At 42.0% G+C, this 18,324-nt stretch overlaps 1 protein-coding gene across 6 annotated transcripts in view; it reads left to right on the top strand.

Moving 5' to 3' along the window:
* LOC140716884 (nectin-1-like) overlaps window positions 1–18,324 on the top strand; it is a 539,485-nt gene that overhangs the window by 457,164 nt on the left and 63,997 nt on the right. For all 6 annotated transcript variants that reach the window (XM_073029909.1, XM_073029905.1, XM_073029910.1 and 3 more), the window contains exon 6: window positions 8,751–8,901. In XM_073029909.1, the coding sequence (XP_072886010.1) occupies window positions 8,751–8,901 (151 nt within the window). The remainder of the gene's footprint in view (window positions 1–8,750; window positions 8,902–18,324) is intronic.

The following is an 18,324-nucleotide window of genomic DNA, read 5'->3' as shown; positions in this document are numbered from 1 at the left end:
AATTGAGCAACTTACATCAAGGCTATAATTATGCCAACACACTTTCATCGATGTTCACAGGTTACATTGTGGAAACAGTGAATCAGAAGCTGTTGCTACTGAAGTAGATTTTATCTTTGAAAGAAGCCATTATAATCAGCAGAGTAAAAGCCAGGCAGGGTTCGAGGCTCGGTATTTCAAGTAATAGTTTGTAGAATGGACAAACCACAAATTGCATTGTTTCAGAGCAAGTCAAGCATCGTTTTATAAAGATCAACAAAATCTGATATTACTGCATCAGAGGGAAATACACTCTGAATGCTAGATCGTGTAAGTAAACGATTGCACATGTGGTTTAAAAGATTAAAGCCTGCACGGAGAAACATAAAGCAAATATCAGGCAACAAAATTCTCACCAGGATGCAGATGAAGGTGGCATTACAGAGTTGAAGTCCATGATGTTTAATGAAAAGGCAGCAGTTCCACACTGGTTCAGTCCTGACTTCACACTTCCAGTGACCCTGGTTCAGTCCTGACCACAGTTCCAGTGACCCTGGTTCAGTCCTGACTTCACACTTCCAGTGACCCTGGTTCAGTCCTGATCTCACACTTCTAGTGACCGTGGTTCAGTCCTGACCACACTTCCAGTGACCCTGGTTCAGTCCTGATCTCACAGTTCCAGTGACCCTGGTTCAGTCCTGACCACACTTCCAGTGACCCTGGTTCAGTCCTGATCTCACAGTTCCAGTGACCCTGGTTCAGTCCTGAGCTCACAGTTCCAGTGACCCTGGTTCAGTCCTGATCTCACACTTCCAGTGACCCTGGTTCAGTCCTGATCTCACAGTTCCAGTGACCCTGGTTCAGTCCTAACTTCGCAGTTCCAATTACCTCCATTTCTGTCTACGTGGGGCTTGCATGCTCTCTATGTGACTCTGTAGATCTCCCTGGGGTATTTTTGTTTCCCCTCAGCAGATCAGATTCAGAATTAGGTTTAATATCACTAGCATATGCTGTGAAATTTGTTGTTCCATAATATTAGAGAAAAACTGTGAATTACAGCAAGTATATATATATATAGTTAACTTAAATAAGTAGTGCAATAAAGTGGTTCATTGATTCAATGGTTCCATTTAATATCAGAGAATGTATACGATATACAACCTGAAATTCTTACTCTTCACAGAGATCCACGAAACAGAAGCAAAACCCTAATGAACGAATGACAGAAAAACATTAGAACCCCAAAGTCCCCTCCCCTTCCAACGCACAAGTAGCAGCAAAGCATCAACCCTCCCCCCACTTGTTCCAGCAGAAAGCATCAGTCCCCCCACCCCCATGCAAGCAATAGCAAGGCCCCCAATGGAATCATCATCTAGAGTCCATCGAAAACCACTGCTCACCCCAACAGTTCCACATCCCACAAACTCTCTCTCTCACTAATGAGAGGGGAGGCCAACAGCTCACTGCTCAATGTTGCAGTCTGCAGAATCACTTTATTTCGAGCTCCTCAGACTCAAGATAATACACTTACTGTAATTCACAGTTTTTTCTCTATTATTATAGATTGTATTGTACTGCTGCAAAGACAATTAATTTTACAACATATGCAGGTGATATTAAACCTGATTCTGAATGTGATTAATAGAAAAAGGATTAGCTTCGGATTGGTGAAAATGGTCAGTGCAGACTCGGTGGGCCAAAGAGCCTCTTTCAAAGCAAACGATTCCATGACTCAGCAAAAGTAGAACTGCTGATCAATGTCATGAATTAAAGAGATGTGACACCAAATGCTGTGTTACGTGGAATATCCAACTGAGTGGCTAGAAAAAGATATACCAGACTTTTAAAAGGCACAGATGAACAAGGAAGTGTTACAGGTGAAAGCACTTAATCAGTGGAATTGCTGGTGCAACTGAAATACCAAAGACAGGTTCAAATATTCCAGATGTAGTTGCTGCAAGCCAAACCTATTGGGAAGAGACTGCCTGAAGGACATTCACCTGGATATGGGAAACATTCCAGCAGAATCTACTGACAGGTATGGTCCCAGAACACTACACAATTAACAAAGCTCACCAATGCTGATGAGGCTGAAGAGAGCTGGACTATGCACATCTATACTCACGTCCCTCTGCAGACACACAATAGAGAGCTTCCTAACATGCTGCACCACTGCATAGTATGGAAACTGCAGAGGACAGGAAGGCTCTATAGTGAGCAGTCAAAATTGTCCAGTACATCACCAGCAGCAGGACATACGTAGATACAGAAAGGTGCGGGGAAAAGGCCAGCAGTATCATGAAGGATCCTACCCACTGTGCTCATGGACTCTTTGTCCCACTCCCACTGGAGGTTACGTAGCATCCAGACTAGGACCACCAGACTCAAAAACAGTTACTTTCCCCAAAGAGTAAGACTGATCAATAGTCACCTTATGTACAGACACTCCTGTGCCTAGTAGCATCACTTTATGGATATAGGCTATATGTATTTATATTTATAGATTTTTTATTTTTATTGCATTCTTTATTGTGCTGCATTGGATGCAGAATAACAATTATTTAATTCTCCTATTACATTTGTGTACTGGCAATGATATGAAACAACCTTGAATCTTGGAACATTACAGAACATGCTGAGGAGCCATAAAGTGGCCCTCAAAGAGGAGATAGGCATATTGAGGGGTATTCAAGCCAAAATTCATGTTGATTCTGATGTTCCACCAGGATTCTTCAAGCTAGCGGCTTATGCAATGAAACCAACATCAAAGGCAGAAATTGACAGGCTTCTTTGTGGGAAAATAATTGAACCTGTTAAATCCTCAAAATGGGCAGGACCGACTATGCTGGTGTTAAAGCATGATTTGTGGAGATTACAAGCTGACTGTTAATCAAGTCTCACCCCCGGAGCAGGATCCTTTTCCTGGAGCAGACAATGCATGGCAGCAGTTCGGCAGATGCACAGCTAGTATTAAGGGATTCACTTCAGAAGTGTTTTAATTATTTATTTATTGAGATACAGCACAGACTGGCCTTTCCGGCCCTTTGAGCTGTGTCACCCAGCAACCCCCAATTTAACCCCAGCCTAATCACAGGACAATTTACAATGACCATTTAGCCTACTCCTCCAAGAGGACCACAACCTTGTCGTAGGGTTTGGAGGCTTGCATGCTTCAATGACCCGGAGAGCTGTGTTGGCTGATGTCAGGGCTTCATGCTTTGGCTCTTGGTAGGGTCACCCATGCCAAACAGGTCAAAGGGCAGAGGTCAGACTAATAGTGGTTCACCGGTCCTCCAGGTTCGGGGGTTCAGCTCAGGGCTAACAACCCTGACTGGACAAACAAAATTGTTACAGAAACAACAATGAAGAATCCTTCTACATCTGTGTGCGACAGTATGGGCATTCAGAGATGGAGGACCTTCATTGAAAAAATTAAGCTACTTCCTGGTACGTCTTTGGACTGAGTGAGGAAACCGGAGCCCCCAGGGAAAACCCACGTGGTCACGGGAGAACATACAAGCTCCTTACAGACAACGGCGGGACTGTCAACACACTTGGGCTTGTTCATATATACTGTAAGTAACTACCCTCCAGAGTGTTATCAGAGAGCCATGGAAGGGGTTGTTGCAGAGTTCCCATTGTTGCTGTACATGTGGACAACATCCCGGGTACAATAGTCATACAAAATGAACCTCTGCTGAAGCTGGGGGAAGCTTTGAGTCGACCAGCAAAGGCAGGGTTTTTATGTAAGGAGAACGAAGTGTACTTTATTGAACAACGTACAGTTCTCAAAATAATGCATGATCACAAAAGGACTACACCCAGTTAAACATTATCAGTGCTCTTGTTCCAATTGACATAATCGAGCTGAAAGTCAAACCTCAGGCTGCTGGAACATTATAATCAAGTTCTTGCCAGTTCTAGCAATGCACTTAGCTCCGTCTATTCAAAGTTCAAAGTAAATCTGTTAACAAAGTACATATATGTCACCATGTACTACCCTGAGATTTATTTTCTTGCAGGCATTCACAGTAGTTACAAAGAAACAGAATAGAATCATTGAAAACCCACACACAAGACAAACTACCCATGTGCAAAAGACAACAGACTGTCCAAATACAAAAAGAAAAAATAAATAAACAATAAATATCGAGAAAATGAGATGAGGGGGCCTTCAAAGTGAGTCCATAGGTTGTGGTAACAGTGCAGTGATGGGGCAAGTGTGTGAAGTTACCGCTTTTGGTTCAAGAGCCTGGTGGTTGAGGGGTAATAACTGTTCCTGAACCTGGTGGTGTTGGGTCTTAAAGTTCCTGTGCCTTCTTCCTGATGGCAACAGTGAGACGAGCAAAACAAAATGAAGGGAGTGGGAGGTAGTCAGACTAGAAGGGCTTTTTTAGCATGGTCTGTTGATGTGCTGGTGCACCAGTCACCAGAGAGTTAATCTTATCATGTGATACATCACCATATGGTGTTGGTGCTGTGCTGTCCCATCGATGGAGGATGGTTCTCAGAAGCCAGTAGAGTTTCTGTCCAGAAGACTGACAGAAGCAGCAAGAACATACTGTCAGCTGGCTAGAGAAGGTTTAGTTGTCATGTGCTGGAAGTACAGAGCGCAGCAGTTCCATAAGTGTATTTACATAAATCAGCAAACCTTGATTTTCCTAATCTATGAAATGAAGCCAAGCTTTAGAAAGCTTCCCTGGGAGTTCAAAGATGGTCTTTGACCTTGAAAGCATATGGATATACCTTTGTGCTCAAAACTGGGAAGTACCATGGAAAGGCAGATGCTCTCAGTCATCTTCCGGTGCTGATGAAGGAAGACAGGATCAGATGTCGGTGGTGGACTATCTGGGCAAATCAGACAGTGCAAAGCAAAAATCCTCGTGGAATTTAGATGCCTTAACAGGGAGAGATATCCAGTGAAATTTGTTAAGTAATTTTGGATTGGTTGAGGCAGAAGGGAATGTAGTAACAAATACAATTTATGTAGTATACAGCAGCATGCAAAAGTTTGGGCACCCCTGGTCAAAATTTCTGTTACTGTGAATAGTTAAGTGAATCGAAGATGAACTGATATCCAAAAGTCATAAAGTTAAAGATGAAACATTCTTTTCAACATTTTAAGCAAGATTAGTGTATTATTTTTGTTTTGTACAATTTTAGAGTGAGAAAAAGGAAAGGAGCACCATGCAAAATTTTTGGGTACCCCAAGAGATTTGAGCTCTCAGATAACTTTTACCAAGTTTTCAGGCCTTAATTAGCTTGTTAGAGCTATGGCCTGTTCATAGTCATTGTTAGGAAAGGCCAGGTGATGCAAATTTCAAAGCTTTATAAATACTCTGACTCCTCAAACCTTGTCCCAAAAATCAGCAGGCATGGGCTCCTCTAAGCAGCTGCCTAGCACTCTGAAAATTAAAATAAATGATGCCCACAAAGCAGGAGACGGCTATAAGAAGATAAGAAAGCATTTTCAGGTAGCAGTTTCCTCAGTTTGTAATGTAATTAAGAAATGGCATTTAACAGAAACAGTGGAGGTCAAGTTGAGGTCTGGAAGACCAAGAAAACTTTCCGAGAGAACTGCTCGTAGGATTGCTAGAAAGGCAAATCAAAACCCCCGTTTGACCGCAAAAGACCTTCAAGAAGATTTAGCAGACTCTGGAGTGGTGGTGCACTGTTCTACTGTGCAGTGACACCTGCACAAATATGACCTTCATGGAAGAGTCATCAGAAGAAAGCCCTTCTGACACCACAAAATTCAGCATCAGAAGTTTGCAAAGGAGCATCTAAACAAGTCTGATGCATTTTGGAAACAAGTCCTGTGGACTGATGAAGTTAAAATAGAATTTTTTGGTCACAATGAGCAAAGGTATGTTTGGAGAAAAAAGGGTGCAGAATTTCATGAGAAGAACACCTCTCCAACTGTTAAGCACGGGAGTGGATCGATCATGCTTTGGGTTTGTGTTGCAGCCAGTGGCACAGGGAACATTTCACTGGTAGAGGGAAGAATGAATCAATTAAATACCAGCAAATTCTGGAAGCAAACATCACACCGTCTGTAAAAATGCTGAAGATGAAAAGAGGGTGGCTTCTACAACAGGATAATGATCCTAAACACACCTCAAAATCCACAATGGACTACCTCAAGAGGCGCAAGCTGAAGGTTTTGCCATGGCCCTCACAGTCCCCCGACCCAACCATCATCAAAAATCTGTGGATAGACCTCAAAAGAGCAGTGCATTCAAGACAGCCCAAGAATCTCTCAGAACTAGAAGCCTTTTGCAAGGAAGAATGGGTGAAAATCCCCCAAACAAGAATTGAAAGACTTTCAGCTGGCTACAGAAAGCGTTTACAAGCTGTGATACTTGCCAAAGGGGGTGCTACTAAGTACTGACCATGCAGGGTGCCAAACCTTTGCTTTGGGCCCTTTTCCTTTTTTGTTATTTTGAAACTGTAAAAGATGGAAATGAAAAAGTAATCTTGCTTAAAATATTAAAGAAATGTGTCATCTTTAACTTTATGCCTTTTGGAAATCAGGTCATCCTTTACTCGCTTAGCTACAGAGGGGTGCCCAAACTTTTGCATGCCACTGTATATAAAGTTGAATGTCTATACTGTACTTAGTCTCAGCTTTTCAATGCTTTTGAGGGCTTCATTGGTGTCTCAATCATAATCATTGATAGATGCCACTGGGAAGTCAATACAGTAGCCAGCCTGAGTGGCATCTGTAGACATGTGCCCTCACTGGGCTCGGCTAAAATGAACTCCCTGAAGGATGAGACTCAGCCTCTGCCTTTTTGTTTGTGAATCCATAACACACAGCGACATAAAGGTAAACGATGACTTGTGGACATATCTGAACAGATCTATCAGTTCACAGATGTTCATGCTAAGATAGGTACAGAGGGGGAAAAAATCAACATATAAAGATATAGATATATTTAGAAACAGGATTACAAGCCAATAAGCTACATCACTGTCCCATACTCTGCTAGGTCACACACCTTGGTCTCCTGTGGCAAGAACAGGAAGGCAGATTACTATCTGAATGGTGTCAAGTTAGGAAAAGGGGAAGTGCGACGAGATCTAGGTTCATCAGTCACTGAAAGTAAGCATGCAGTGAAGAAAGCTAATGGCCTGTTGGCCTTCATAACAAGGGGAGTTGGGTATAGGAGCAAAGAGGTCCTTCTGCAGTTGTACAGGGCCCTGATGAGACCACACCTGGAGTATTGTGTTCAGCTTTGGTCTCCAAATTTGAGGAAGGACATTCTTGTTATTGAGGGAGTGCAGCATAGGTTCACGAGGTTAATTCCCCGGATGGCGGGACTGTCATATGTTGAAAGATTGGAGCGACTGGGCTTGTATACACTGGAATTTAGAAGGATGAGAGGGGATCTGATTGAAACATATAAGATTGTTAAGGGATTGGACAGGCTAGAGGCAGGAAACATGTTCCCACTGATGGGGGAGACCAGAACCAGAGGCCACAGTTTAAGAATAAGGGGTAGGCCATTTAGAACGGAATTGAGGAAAAACTTTTTCACCCAGAGAGTTGTGGATCTGTGGAATGCTCTGCCTCAGAAGGCAGTGGAGGCCAATTCTCTGGATGCTTTCAAGAAAGAGTTAGATAGAGCTCTTAAAGACAGCGGAGTCAAGGGATAATGGGGAGAAGGCAGGAACGGGGTACTGATTGTGGGTGATCAGCCATGATCACAGTGAATGGCGGTGCTGGCTCGAAGGGCCGAATGGCCTACTCCTGCACCTACTGTCTATTGTCCTCAAGTAAATGAAGCTGGAGAGACCAAGAGGTCCAGTACCTGGATTAACTGACAACGGGAGTAGGGACTATAGTTAGAGATAAAGATAACTTTGAGAACACAAAGATTAGCTTTACTTGTCAAACGTACATCAAAACATGCAGTGAAATGCATCATTTTGTGTCAACGACCATCAATCTGAGGATTGTGCTGGGGGCTGCCCACAAGAGTCGCCAAGCTTCCATCACCAATGTAGATGCCCACAGCTCACTAACCCTAACTGTACGTGTTTGTAATGGGGCAGGAAACAGGAACCTCCTGACGAAACTCATGAGGTCAAGGGGAGAACGTACAAACTCCTCACAGACAGTGACAGGAATTGAACCCCGATCAGTGATCACTGGTGCTGTGGTATGGATGGTTGTGCTAATTGTTGCACTACAATGCAACCCATTAATAACTTGACTAGTCATTGGTCTCAGTGTCACTGAACTACGAACACAGCTTTGATTTCAGTGTTTGATCCAGATCTAGTGACCCTCACTGGGGGGGGGTGGTGAACACGAAGAATTGCTCTTGCTTTGATGTCTTTAATCAAATGGCTGGCTGACATTCATTGCCCGGCCACAAGGGAGTGATCGACCATCATGTCTGAAATTCTAACAAAGTATCTACACAAGGAGAGGAGGAGATAAAAGGGAGAAATGGTAAGAGAGAGGCACAATTACAGACATCTCTAGACTATCCATTGGTAATTTGGAGACCAAAGTTCCAAAGAGTAACATTACAAAGAGAAACCAAAGTTCCAGAGAGTAATCAATAGCCCAGGGGTCATTTAACTCGAGGAATTTACTGCATCTCCTATTTCAGATTACCTATTTTAGCAAGTTCTTCTATTTATTTTGCTCACGCATGCTTAACAGTGGTCCTCAAGGAGTTATAAATCTCAATTTCTAGTTGTTCATTGAAGTTCAGAATAAAGTAATTTTAAAAATTATGTTTGCTCTCTGTTTACAGATAAGCCACTACCCCAGGGAGCCTCTGGAAGTGTAATAGGAATTCTGGGTGGAATTATCGCTGCTGTTATCATCATCAGCACCATAGTGACAATCTTCTTTATTTACCGACGCCAGCAAAAGAATCGAGCAGACAATGCAAACAATGACCTGTGAGTACTGGCCAAGATCCAAGCAACTTCTGACCAAGTACTAACCACGTACTGACTGCATGCTTGGTATTAACTGAGTGTTCACTGAGTACTAACTGAGCACTGACCAAATACAGCCAAGGATTGAGTACTGATTAAGAACTGACCAAGTACTCACTGAATTGTGACAAAATGCTTAACTGCTGATGTAGGATTGAACACCGACTAGTTTCTGCTTATATTGTAATTTCACAAAAATTGGAGATTCAGCAATGGAAGTCCACTAAGCAATATTTTAGCCTGAAATGTCACTGTAAAATGTCTCACCACCTGTCCCATACACAATGACTCTCTGACTCTGAAATACACTACACTGGTGCTCTTGGTGAGACACTCCGCCTCACAGCGCCTGGGGGGCATCTGTGTAGAGTTTTCATGTTCTCCTCATGACCACCTCGGTTTCCTCCCACATCCCAAAGACGTGCAGGATGATAGGTTAACTGGCCACCGTGAATTGTCTCTATGTGCCAGTGAAAATCCAGGATGAGTTGATAAGGAAGTGGGAGAATAAACAAAATGGGAATAGCGTAGGATAAATGTGTAAAATAAGTTTAAATGGGTGACCAACAGTGTGCATGGATTTAGAGGGCCCATATACTTGTTTCCCTGATGTATCTCCCTAGGACACCAACACCAGCTGCCTCAACACATAGACAGAAAGAGAGGGAGCGAGTGACAGAGGTGGAGTGGGAGTGAGAGGGACTGGCAGTGTCGAGTAGTGCCAGTGGTATCAAGGGGTCCCTCACTCAGAAGAACCTACTTTGGTCTTGATATCAACATGAAAAATGTTATGATTCTGAAAGGCTCAGTGTATACAAAGTTAATGAGCTCTCACTTTTTAATCTTTTAATATCTGTTATTTATCCTATCTATCTCTCTGTCAAGTTTTCTGTCTTTAAATATCCATCTCTTTCAATTGTAATCTTTCTTTCCTTACCTCCATTTCCTTATATCTTTTAATCCATCAGTTCATATATCCAACTTTCTCAATCTGCCTTTAAAATATCTCTATCTCAGTCTCTAGCCCTCCCAACTTATGTCTCTTTCTCTGTTGCTTCAACTTACTCAGTCTTCATTAGTTCATGCCAGAGGCTTTTTATGATGAAGTTAGCACATTAAATTAGAACTGTTAAAATATCCCTGAGTCCCTTTGCCTATCTTCTTACTTAGCTGAATTTTCACAGGTGAAAGTTTTTTTATTAACTGCTTTGTAAGTTTGATATTTCATCGAGTTACACATCAATGTGATTCATTAAGTGAATGCGGTCCTGTATGTTGTTGCGTGAACAAAGTCACCAGAGAGAAGTACTTATAGATATGAAGCTGCCTCTTTATTCAATAAAATTATATGGAGAACCTTTCAGAGGAAGAAGGCCTGCTTGACCGAACACGACACAATATTTTATATGCTAAAGATCAAAGGACAATTCAGGACAATTTCATATTTATGATGCAATCACAATGCTTCCTTTGAACTACACACAACCTTTAGACCTCCCTCTTTGCACCCTCACTATAGTCACCCAAATGACTACAAATAATAAATTGAAATCAGCATTCTCTAGTCTTCCAATTAACTGTGGTTCATGGTTCTTAGGAACCTATTGTTCAGAGCTGCATTTTATATTTAATCTACAGTCTATATTCAGATCTGAAGATTGGTGGCTGAAGTAAATTGCTGTATATGCTAACCCCAAAAAACACTCTAACACTGTATACGTTTGTTGAGCCAGACACACCTGCTTTGTATTTACACTACCTTGTGCAAAAATATTAAACTCCATCAGCAGGAATGTAACATCCTTTAAAGTATAATAATATAGGGCCTCCAACACAGTGCAGCACATCATGGTAAGATGCAACCACAAATTGCAGCTTTGATGGAGTGACTCCCACCGCCAGGTTCAGGAACAGTTATTACCCCACAACCATTGGATTCTTGAACCAAAGGGGATAACTTCATTCAACTTCACTCGCCCCATCATTGAAATGTTCCCACAACCTATGGACTCACTCTCAAGGACTCTTCATCTCATGTTCTTGATATTTATTGCTTATTATTATTTTTTTTTCTTTTTATATTTGCTCAGTTTGTTGTTTTCTGCATGCTGGTTGAACGCCCAGGTTGGGAGGTCTTTCATTGATTCTGTTATGGTTATTATTCTTTAGATTTATTGATTATGCCCACAAGAAAATGAGTCTCAGGGTTGTATATGGTGACACACACATACTTTGATAATAAATTTACTTTGAACTTTTAAAAATGATCTCAAGATGCAGCTTGAGAGGGATCTACTGTAAGAATTTAACCTTGCTGTAGAGTCAGTTCCTCTCGTCCTCAGGGAACTTTCTCTGTACTTTTCCAAAATTTGGATTTTTTATTCCTCTGTCTTGGTAATGGAGTGGTTGATTTATCCAGATTCATTGGACCAATCTTGATATATAGTATGGTACATGTGCTTTGCCTGATTTAGATGTGATACCACGAAGCAATTGGCATCAGCAGGAATTGTGGCATTAACGATGATGAGGTGTATGTGATCTTATTAGAATTGCTTGAGTCTGTGATCCAGTTACTTATACCTACCGACAAGATGAAAGAAAGTCCATCACCCCAACTCAGACGCCAGAAACACAAACCTCCAGACAGCTTGGATTTATTTAAAGGCTGCTTTAAACTGAAACTACGCCTTAAGAGCTGACACATTACAACCATCAGAAATTTCAGCAGTCTGGGGCTCTTTTTTTCTAGAAAGAAAAAGGTTAAGGATTATCTTAATGGACATCTTATGACCTAAGCTTCTAAATGTCTGAAGAAAGTTATGAACTGCAACATGGTATATGCAGAAAAAATATGGGGAAAACAGGCACATCTGTACAGTATTAAGATAACACTTAAAGTTGACATTTCAATGAAAGGGTGGCACTTTCTTTCTCCCCTCATGCTACCTGACTCATCAACTATGTCGAGCATTTTTTGATTTTATTTCACATTTGCAGTGTCTGCAGTTTTCCACTTTTATTAAGTTATTCATCTTGAAATCCAATAAGGAATTCAAATAGAACTTATTGGAGAGTGGCTAGAATATGGAACTTCCCTTAACAAGGAGTAGTTTAGGCTAGTGGCATCGGTATATTTGAAGGAAAAGTGGGTAAGTGAATAAGAGAGAACATGATAGAAGAATATGCAGAGATTGTGGGAAGTAGCTTGTGAAGACCATAAAATATATCATGAAGCAGTTTGGCTGAATCACCTGTTTCTGAGCTGTGGATGATGAAACTCCATGGTAACTTGTCCACGTTCTAATAGATAGATACTTTATTCATCCCCATGGGGAAATTCAACATTTTTTTCCAATGTCCCATACACTTATTGTAGCAAAACTAATTACATACAATACTTAACTCAGTAAAAATATGATATGCATCTAAAATCACCCTTTCAAAAAGCATTAATAATAGCTTTTAAAAAGTTCTTAAGTAGTTTACTTAACTACTTAGTTTGGAACGTAACAAAGTAAATATCAACTTTTTAAATCCCAGGACTGGCAACAATGTCATGCATAATGAATCAGTACCACCACCATAAGACATAGGAGCAGAATTAGGCCAGTGGGCCAATCGAGTCTGCTCCATTCCATCATGGCTGATTTATTATCCCTCACAACCCATGATCCTGCCTTCTCACCATGGCCTTGGATGTTCTTACTAATCAAGGACCTATAAACCTTTGCTTTAAATATAACCAATGACTTGGCCTCCACAGCCAACTGTGGCAATGAATTACCCTTTGGCTAAAGAAATTCTTCATCTTCGTTCTAGAGGGATGTCTTTCTATTCTGAAGCTGTGCCCTCTGGTCCTAGATTCTCCCAATATTGGAAACATCCTCTCCAAGTCTACTCTATCTGGGCCATTCAATATACTTTTAAAGATTTAGACCATAAGACTTGGGAGCAAAATTAGGCCATTCAGCCCATTAGGTCTGCTCCGCCATTCCATCATGGCTGATCCTAGATGCCACTCAACCCCATACACCTGCCTTCTTGCCATATCCTTTGACCAATAGGAAACCATCAACTTCCTCCTTAAATATACCCACAGACTTGGCCTTCACCACAGTCTGTGGCAGAGCACTCCACGGATTCACTACGCTCTGGTTTAAAAAAAAATTCCTCCTTACCTCTGTTCTAAAAGGTTGCCCCTCAATTTTGAGGCTGAGCCCTCTAGTTTTGGATACCCCCCACCACAGGAAACATCCTCTCCACATCCACCTTATCTAGTCGTTTCAATGAGATCCCCCCCACATTTTTCTAAATTCCAGTGAGTACAGGCCTAAAGCTGCCAAACGCTCTTCATATGTTAACCCCTTCATTCCCGGAATCATCCTCGTGAACATACTCTGGACTCTCTCCAATGACAACACATCCTTTCTGAGATATGGGGCCCAAAACTGTTGATAATACTCCAAGTGCAGGCTGACTAGTGTCTAAAAAAGGCTCAGTGTTATCTTTTTATATTCTATTTCCCTTGAAATAAATGCCAACATTGCATTTGCCTTCTTTACCACAGACTCAACCTGTAAACTAACCTTCTGGGAGTCTTGCACAAGGACTCCTAAGTCTCTCTGCACCTCTGATGTTTGAATCTTCTCCCATTTAGATAATAGTCCACACTATTGTTCCTTTTACCAAAATGCATTATCATACATTTCCCAACAGTGTATTCCATCTGCCACTTTTTTGCCCATTCTTCCAATTTGTCTAAGTCCTGCTGAAATTGCATTGCTTCCTCAGCACTACCTACCCCTCCACCTATCTCGTATCATCCACAAACTTTGCCACAAAGCCATCAATACCACTTTCTAAATCATTGACAAACAATGTGAAAAGTAGTGGTCCCGATACTGACCCCTGAGGAACACTACTAGTCACTGGCAGCCAATCAGAAAAGGCCCCCTTTATTCCCACTCGCTGTCTCCTGCCTGTCAGCTTTTCCTCTATCCATGCCAGGATCTTTCCTGTAACGCCATAGGATGTTAATCTTGTTAGGCAGCCTCATCTGTGGCACCTTATCAAATGCCTTCTGAAAAACTAAATAATAACATCCACTGCCTCTCCTTTGTCCACCCTGCTTGTTACTTCCTTGAAGAACTCTTAACAGATTTGTCAGGCCAGATTTCCCTTTACAGAAACTATGCTGACTTTGACTTATTTTATCACTAGTCTCCAAGTACCTTGAAACCTCATCCTTAATAATAGACTCCAACACTTTCCCAACCACCGAGGTTTGGCTAACTGACCTATAATTTCCTCTCTTTTGCCTTCCTCCCTTCTTAAAGAGTGAAGTGACATTTGCAATCTTCCAGTCCTCCGTGACCATGCCACGATCAAGTGATTCTTGAAAGATCATGACCAATGCATCTGTTATCTCTTCAGCAACCTCTCTCAGGACTCTGGGATGTAGTTCATCTGCTCCAGGTGACTTATCCACCTTAAGACCTTTGAGTTTGCCAAGCAATTCTTCCTTTGTAATAGCAATGACACTCACTCCTGCTCCCTGACACTCACAGACCTCTGGCATACAGCTTGTATCTTCCACAGTGAAGACAGATGCAAAGTACCCATTAAGTTCAGCTGCCATTTCTTTGTCCCCCATTACTACCTCACCAGCATCATTTTCCAGTATTTCCAATATTTCCAATCATTTCCAATATTAACTCTCGCTTCCCTTTTACTCTTTATATAACTAAAAAACTTTTGGGATCCTGCTTTACACGATTGGCTAGTCTGCCCTCATATTTCAACTTTTTCCTTTTTATAACTTTTGAGTTGCCTTTTGTTGGATTTTAAAAGCTTCCCAGTCATCCAACTTCCCACTTACTTTTGCTACCTTATATGCCCTTTCCTTGGCTTCTATGCAGTTCTTAACTTCCTTTGTCAGCCACAGTTGCCGACCCCTGCCAATTGAGAACTACTTCTTCTGTGGGACGGACCTATTCTGTGCCTTGTGAACTATTCCCAGAAACTTCAGCCATCTCTGCTCTGTTGACATCCCCACCGGTATATTTAAAGATAAAGATTAGCTTTATTTGTCACGTGTACATCAAAACATACAGATATCAACAACCAATCCAGTCTGAGGATGTGCTGGTCACGACCCGCAAATGTCACCATGCTTCTGACGCCATCGTAGCATGCCCTCAACTTAGTAACCTTTACTCCTTTGGAATGTGGGAGAAAATTGGAGCACGCAGAGGAAACACACGCGATTGCGAGGAGAACGCACGAACAATGGCGGGAATAAAACCCGGAACGCTGGTGCTGTAAATCGTTACGATAACTGCTATGCTACTGTGCCACTCGGCACGTTGGTAGGATTCAATGAAATCCCCCTTTATTCTTCTAAAATCCAGTGAGTACGGGCCCAGAGCCATCAAAGTGCTGGCACTCCAAAAATGTTAACCCTTTTGTTCCCGTGATTACTCCCATAAACTTCAGGACTCTCTCCAGTGCCAGCACGTCATTTCTTAGATATGGGGCCCAAAGGCATTAAGGAGAGTAGTACATCCAGCTTTATCACCATCCCCTTCTCTCTACCTCCCCACCAATCCCTGCTCGCCTCCTTTCTACCAGGGAGTCCCAAATGGCGTGGGACTGTCAGGAGATTTTCCTGATATATATAGTATTCCCTCCCTGAACTTCTATCCTGAGCTAGACCACAATAAAAAAAAGGCCAGTAGTGTATAAAAATTGCTAAACTTGTAAACTGATTTATTATTGTCACGTGGGAAAAAAATTTGTTTTGCATGCCATTCATACAGATCATTGAATCACATCAGTACATTGAGATAGTACAAGGGAAAAGCAATAACAGTGCAGAAGATCGTGTTAAAGTTGCAGAGGAAGTGCAGTGTAGAGCAATACATAAGGTGCAAGGCCTTGGCAAGGTAGGTAGACTGAGAGATCAAGAGTCCATCTTATCACTCAACAGGATGTATGTGTAAAATCAAATCAAAAATCAAAATCAAATCAAGTTTAATTATCATTGAAACCATACATAGATACAGCTGAACAAAACAGCATTCCTCTGGGCCCAAGGCGCAAAACACTCAAAATAGCAAGCAAACATTCAAAAATAGCGAGTTACATAATTCAAAATACTGGGCAAAGAAGCATATTCACTCAAAAAAAAATAGTCCAACGCCCTGAGCGACAATGTCCAGCAATCGACGGTACAGTCTCCCGGCAGTGTACAGACGCAAGCAACCTGTCATTCTATCACTCGAACACAGGAGAGCAGCACTGTCGGGAGAGGCCAGCTCCCAGCTGAACTCAACCATACTGTAGCGCTTCCGCATCTCTCTCCTGGTCCGCAGCAGCAGGCAAGCCTGAGGCTTGAGGCCTAGTTCTCACCACAACTGAGGCTACACAGCTCCCATGTCAACTATCCCTCCACCAGTTGCCTGCGGCAGCTTACATTATCTCTCTTCAACAGAGTCTTGCGATCGCAAGTGAAATGTCTGAGACAATCTCCCACAGTTATACTGAACCAACTTCAATGACCAAGTAGCGGGCAGCGACACGGTCTACAGCCAGGTCACCTCCTCCGTACCCAAACCAGCTCCTCTGATACACTGGCAGCTTCTCTGATATTCCCCCGATATCCCAACCAGCCCCTTAGACACTTTGGCCGACCCCTTTGACACCTCGACCGGCTCTACCATTGACGCCAGTCCAACTATTCTGATCAACAAACTGCTCCCTGATGGAATAGCCCTGCAGTACCCGATTTTCTTGGAGTAGAATTGTCTTTGGATCGTAAAAAAACACATTTCACAAAGAAAACAAACACCTTTGGTTGGCTCCTGAGAGGCCGCTGCATTGTAGACGGCACCATCTTACTGGAAAAAGTAAGATAATAAGAGGATGCAGGTGTAATAAATGTGTTTCTGAGATGAAAGGGTTAACAGTGTGGTGCTGAATCAAAAGGATTGATGAGAGATGGTGGACCATAGGATGGGGTAAGATCATTGCTTGTAGAATTCTGTAATTAATTACTTACATACACTAATCTCTTCAGTGACAATTGTCTTTACGAGCTATTTTTAATTATAGAAACATAAAGATTAGTCAGGCAGGGTGCTGTGGAGAGATGTTGCACAGCATCCAGTGTGAGTAGACAGCCTGAAACCAAACACTTCATCTTTCCTGTGTATAACTTGGGTGACTGTCAGCAAATTCCAAAACCAGTCTCTCTGTTCACTTATTTGTTTATTACTAGTGTTGACCCAGAGAGGCTGTAACGAAAATATTATTAAATTCATTCCTTGTTCTTTTCTGATTTAGCAGCAAAAGCTATCGACAAACAAGGTGACACTGTACATGTAGTCAAGGTTTCAATAAATTATTAGAGTAAATTTATTTTAAAATTAAATGGTTAATGAAGTAGTAAAAAAGACAAAATAATACTTATTAACCAATTACTAAGATGAGCTACACAATATACCGCCGGAGGGAACTATCTGATCACTCCCTCTCCCCCCTTCTCTCTCCCCCACCCTCTCTCTCTCTTAATATCTTTGTCTCTAACTCTTGCTCGCGGCACTTAATTGCGACCCAGGCCAAGTAAAGAATCCCATTTGCACCAAGAAAGTGTCCCTTTTTTGTGCCTTTCAAATATCTGACACAAATTTCACCCCATTCACTCCCCTCATGGTACCAGCCTGTACCTTCTTATCGCCCGTGACCTTGGGCACATAACTTCAAAGCAGAGAGAGCGAGTCTGCAAGGAACAAAGGATTCTAATCCTGACAATGTGCACATCTTCAGTCCATTAGCACATTCCAAACTGACACCATTTTGTCTTACAGACTTCCATTTTGTGTTATATATTTATGCATATACCAAGAACGAATCAACTTTAACTCTTTCCTCACAGAAGCGAAATTTCAGGGACAGAGAAATGCATATGAGGAAAGGCAGAACACGAGCACACACATATGCAGATGCCACTAAGTACAGGCACACACAAGCATAGGTGGACAAAAGACTGGATAAACGCAGACGGTTAAACAGAGACAGATACAAACCATGGCAGAAACACTGGTACAAATTAACACAGGCAAATAGACTAATATACAAATTGACACAGGCACTGGAAACAGTGAAACTGATGAACAGATTATCAATTCTGGCTAATTGCTTCCTCATTAGGCTACTCTCAATCATCAACAAAGGAATGGGAAGTGTCAGAAACAATGCTATAATCGGTTTACAATGCCCACTTTGGGTTTCAGCCGGATCACTTGGCTCGAGACCTCTTCAGGCATTGATCAAAACACGTACTTGTGAGCTAAATTTCAGAGATAAGGTAAGGGTGAGTGC

Source organism: Hemitrygon akajei, chromosome 26, assembly GCF_048418815.1.
Source record: "Hemitrygon akajei chromosome 26, sHemAka1.3, whole genome shotgun sequence".
NCBI lineage: Eukaryota > Metazoa > Chordata > Chondrichthyes > Myliobatiformes > Dasyatidae > Hemitrygon > Hemitrygon akajei.
The sequence above is the reverse complement of the archived record's forward strand: the minus strand, read 5'-3'. Positions and strand labels throughout refer to the sequence as shown.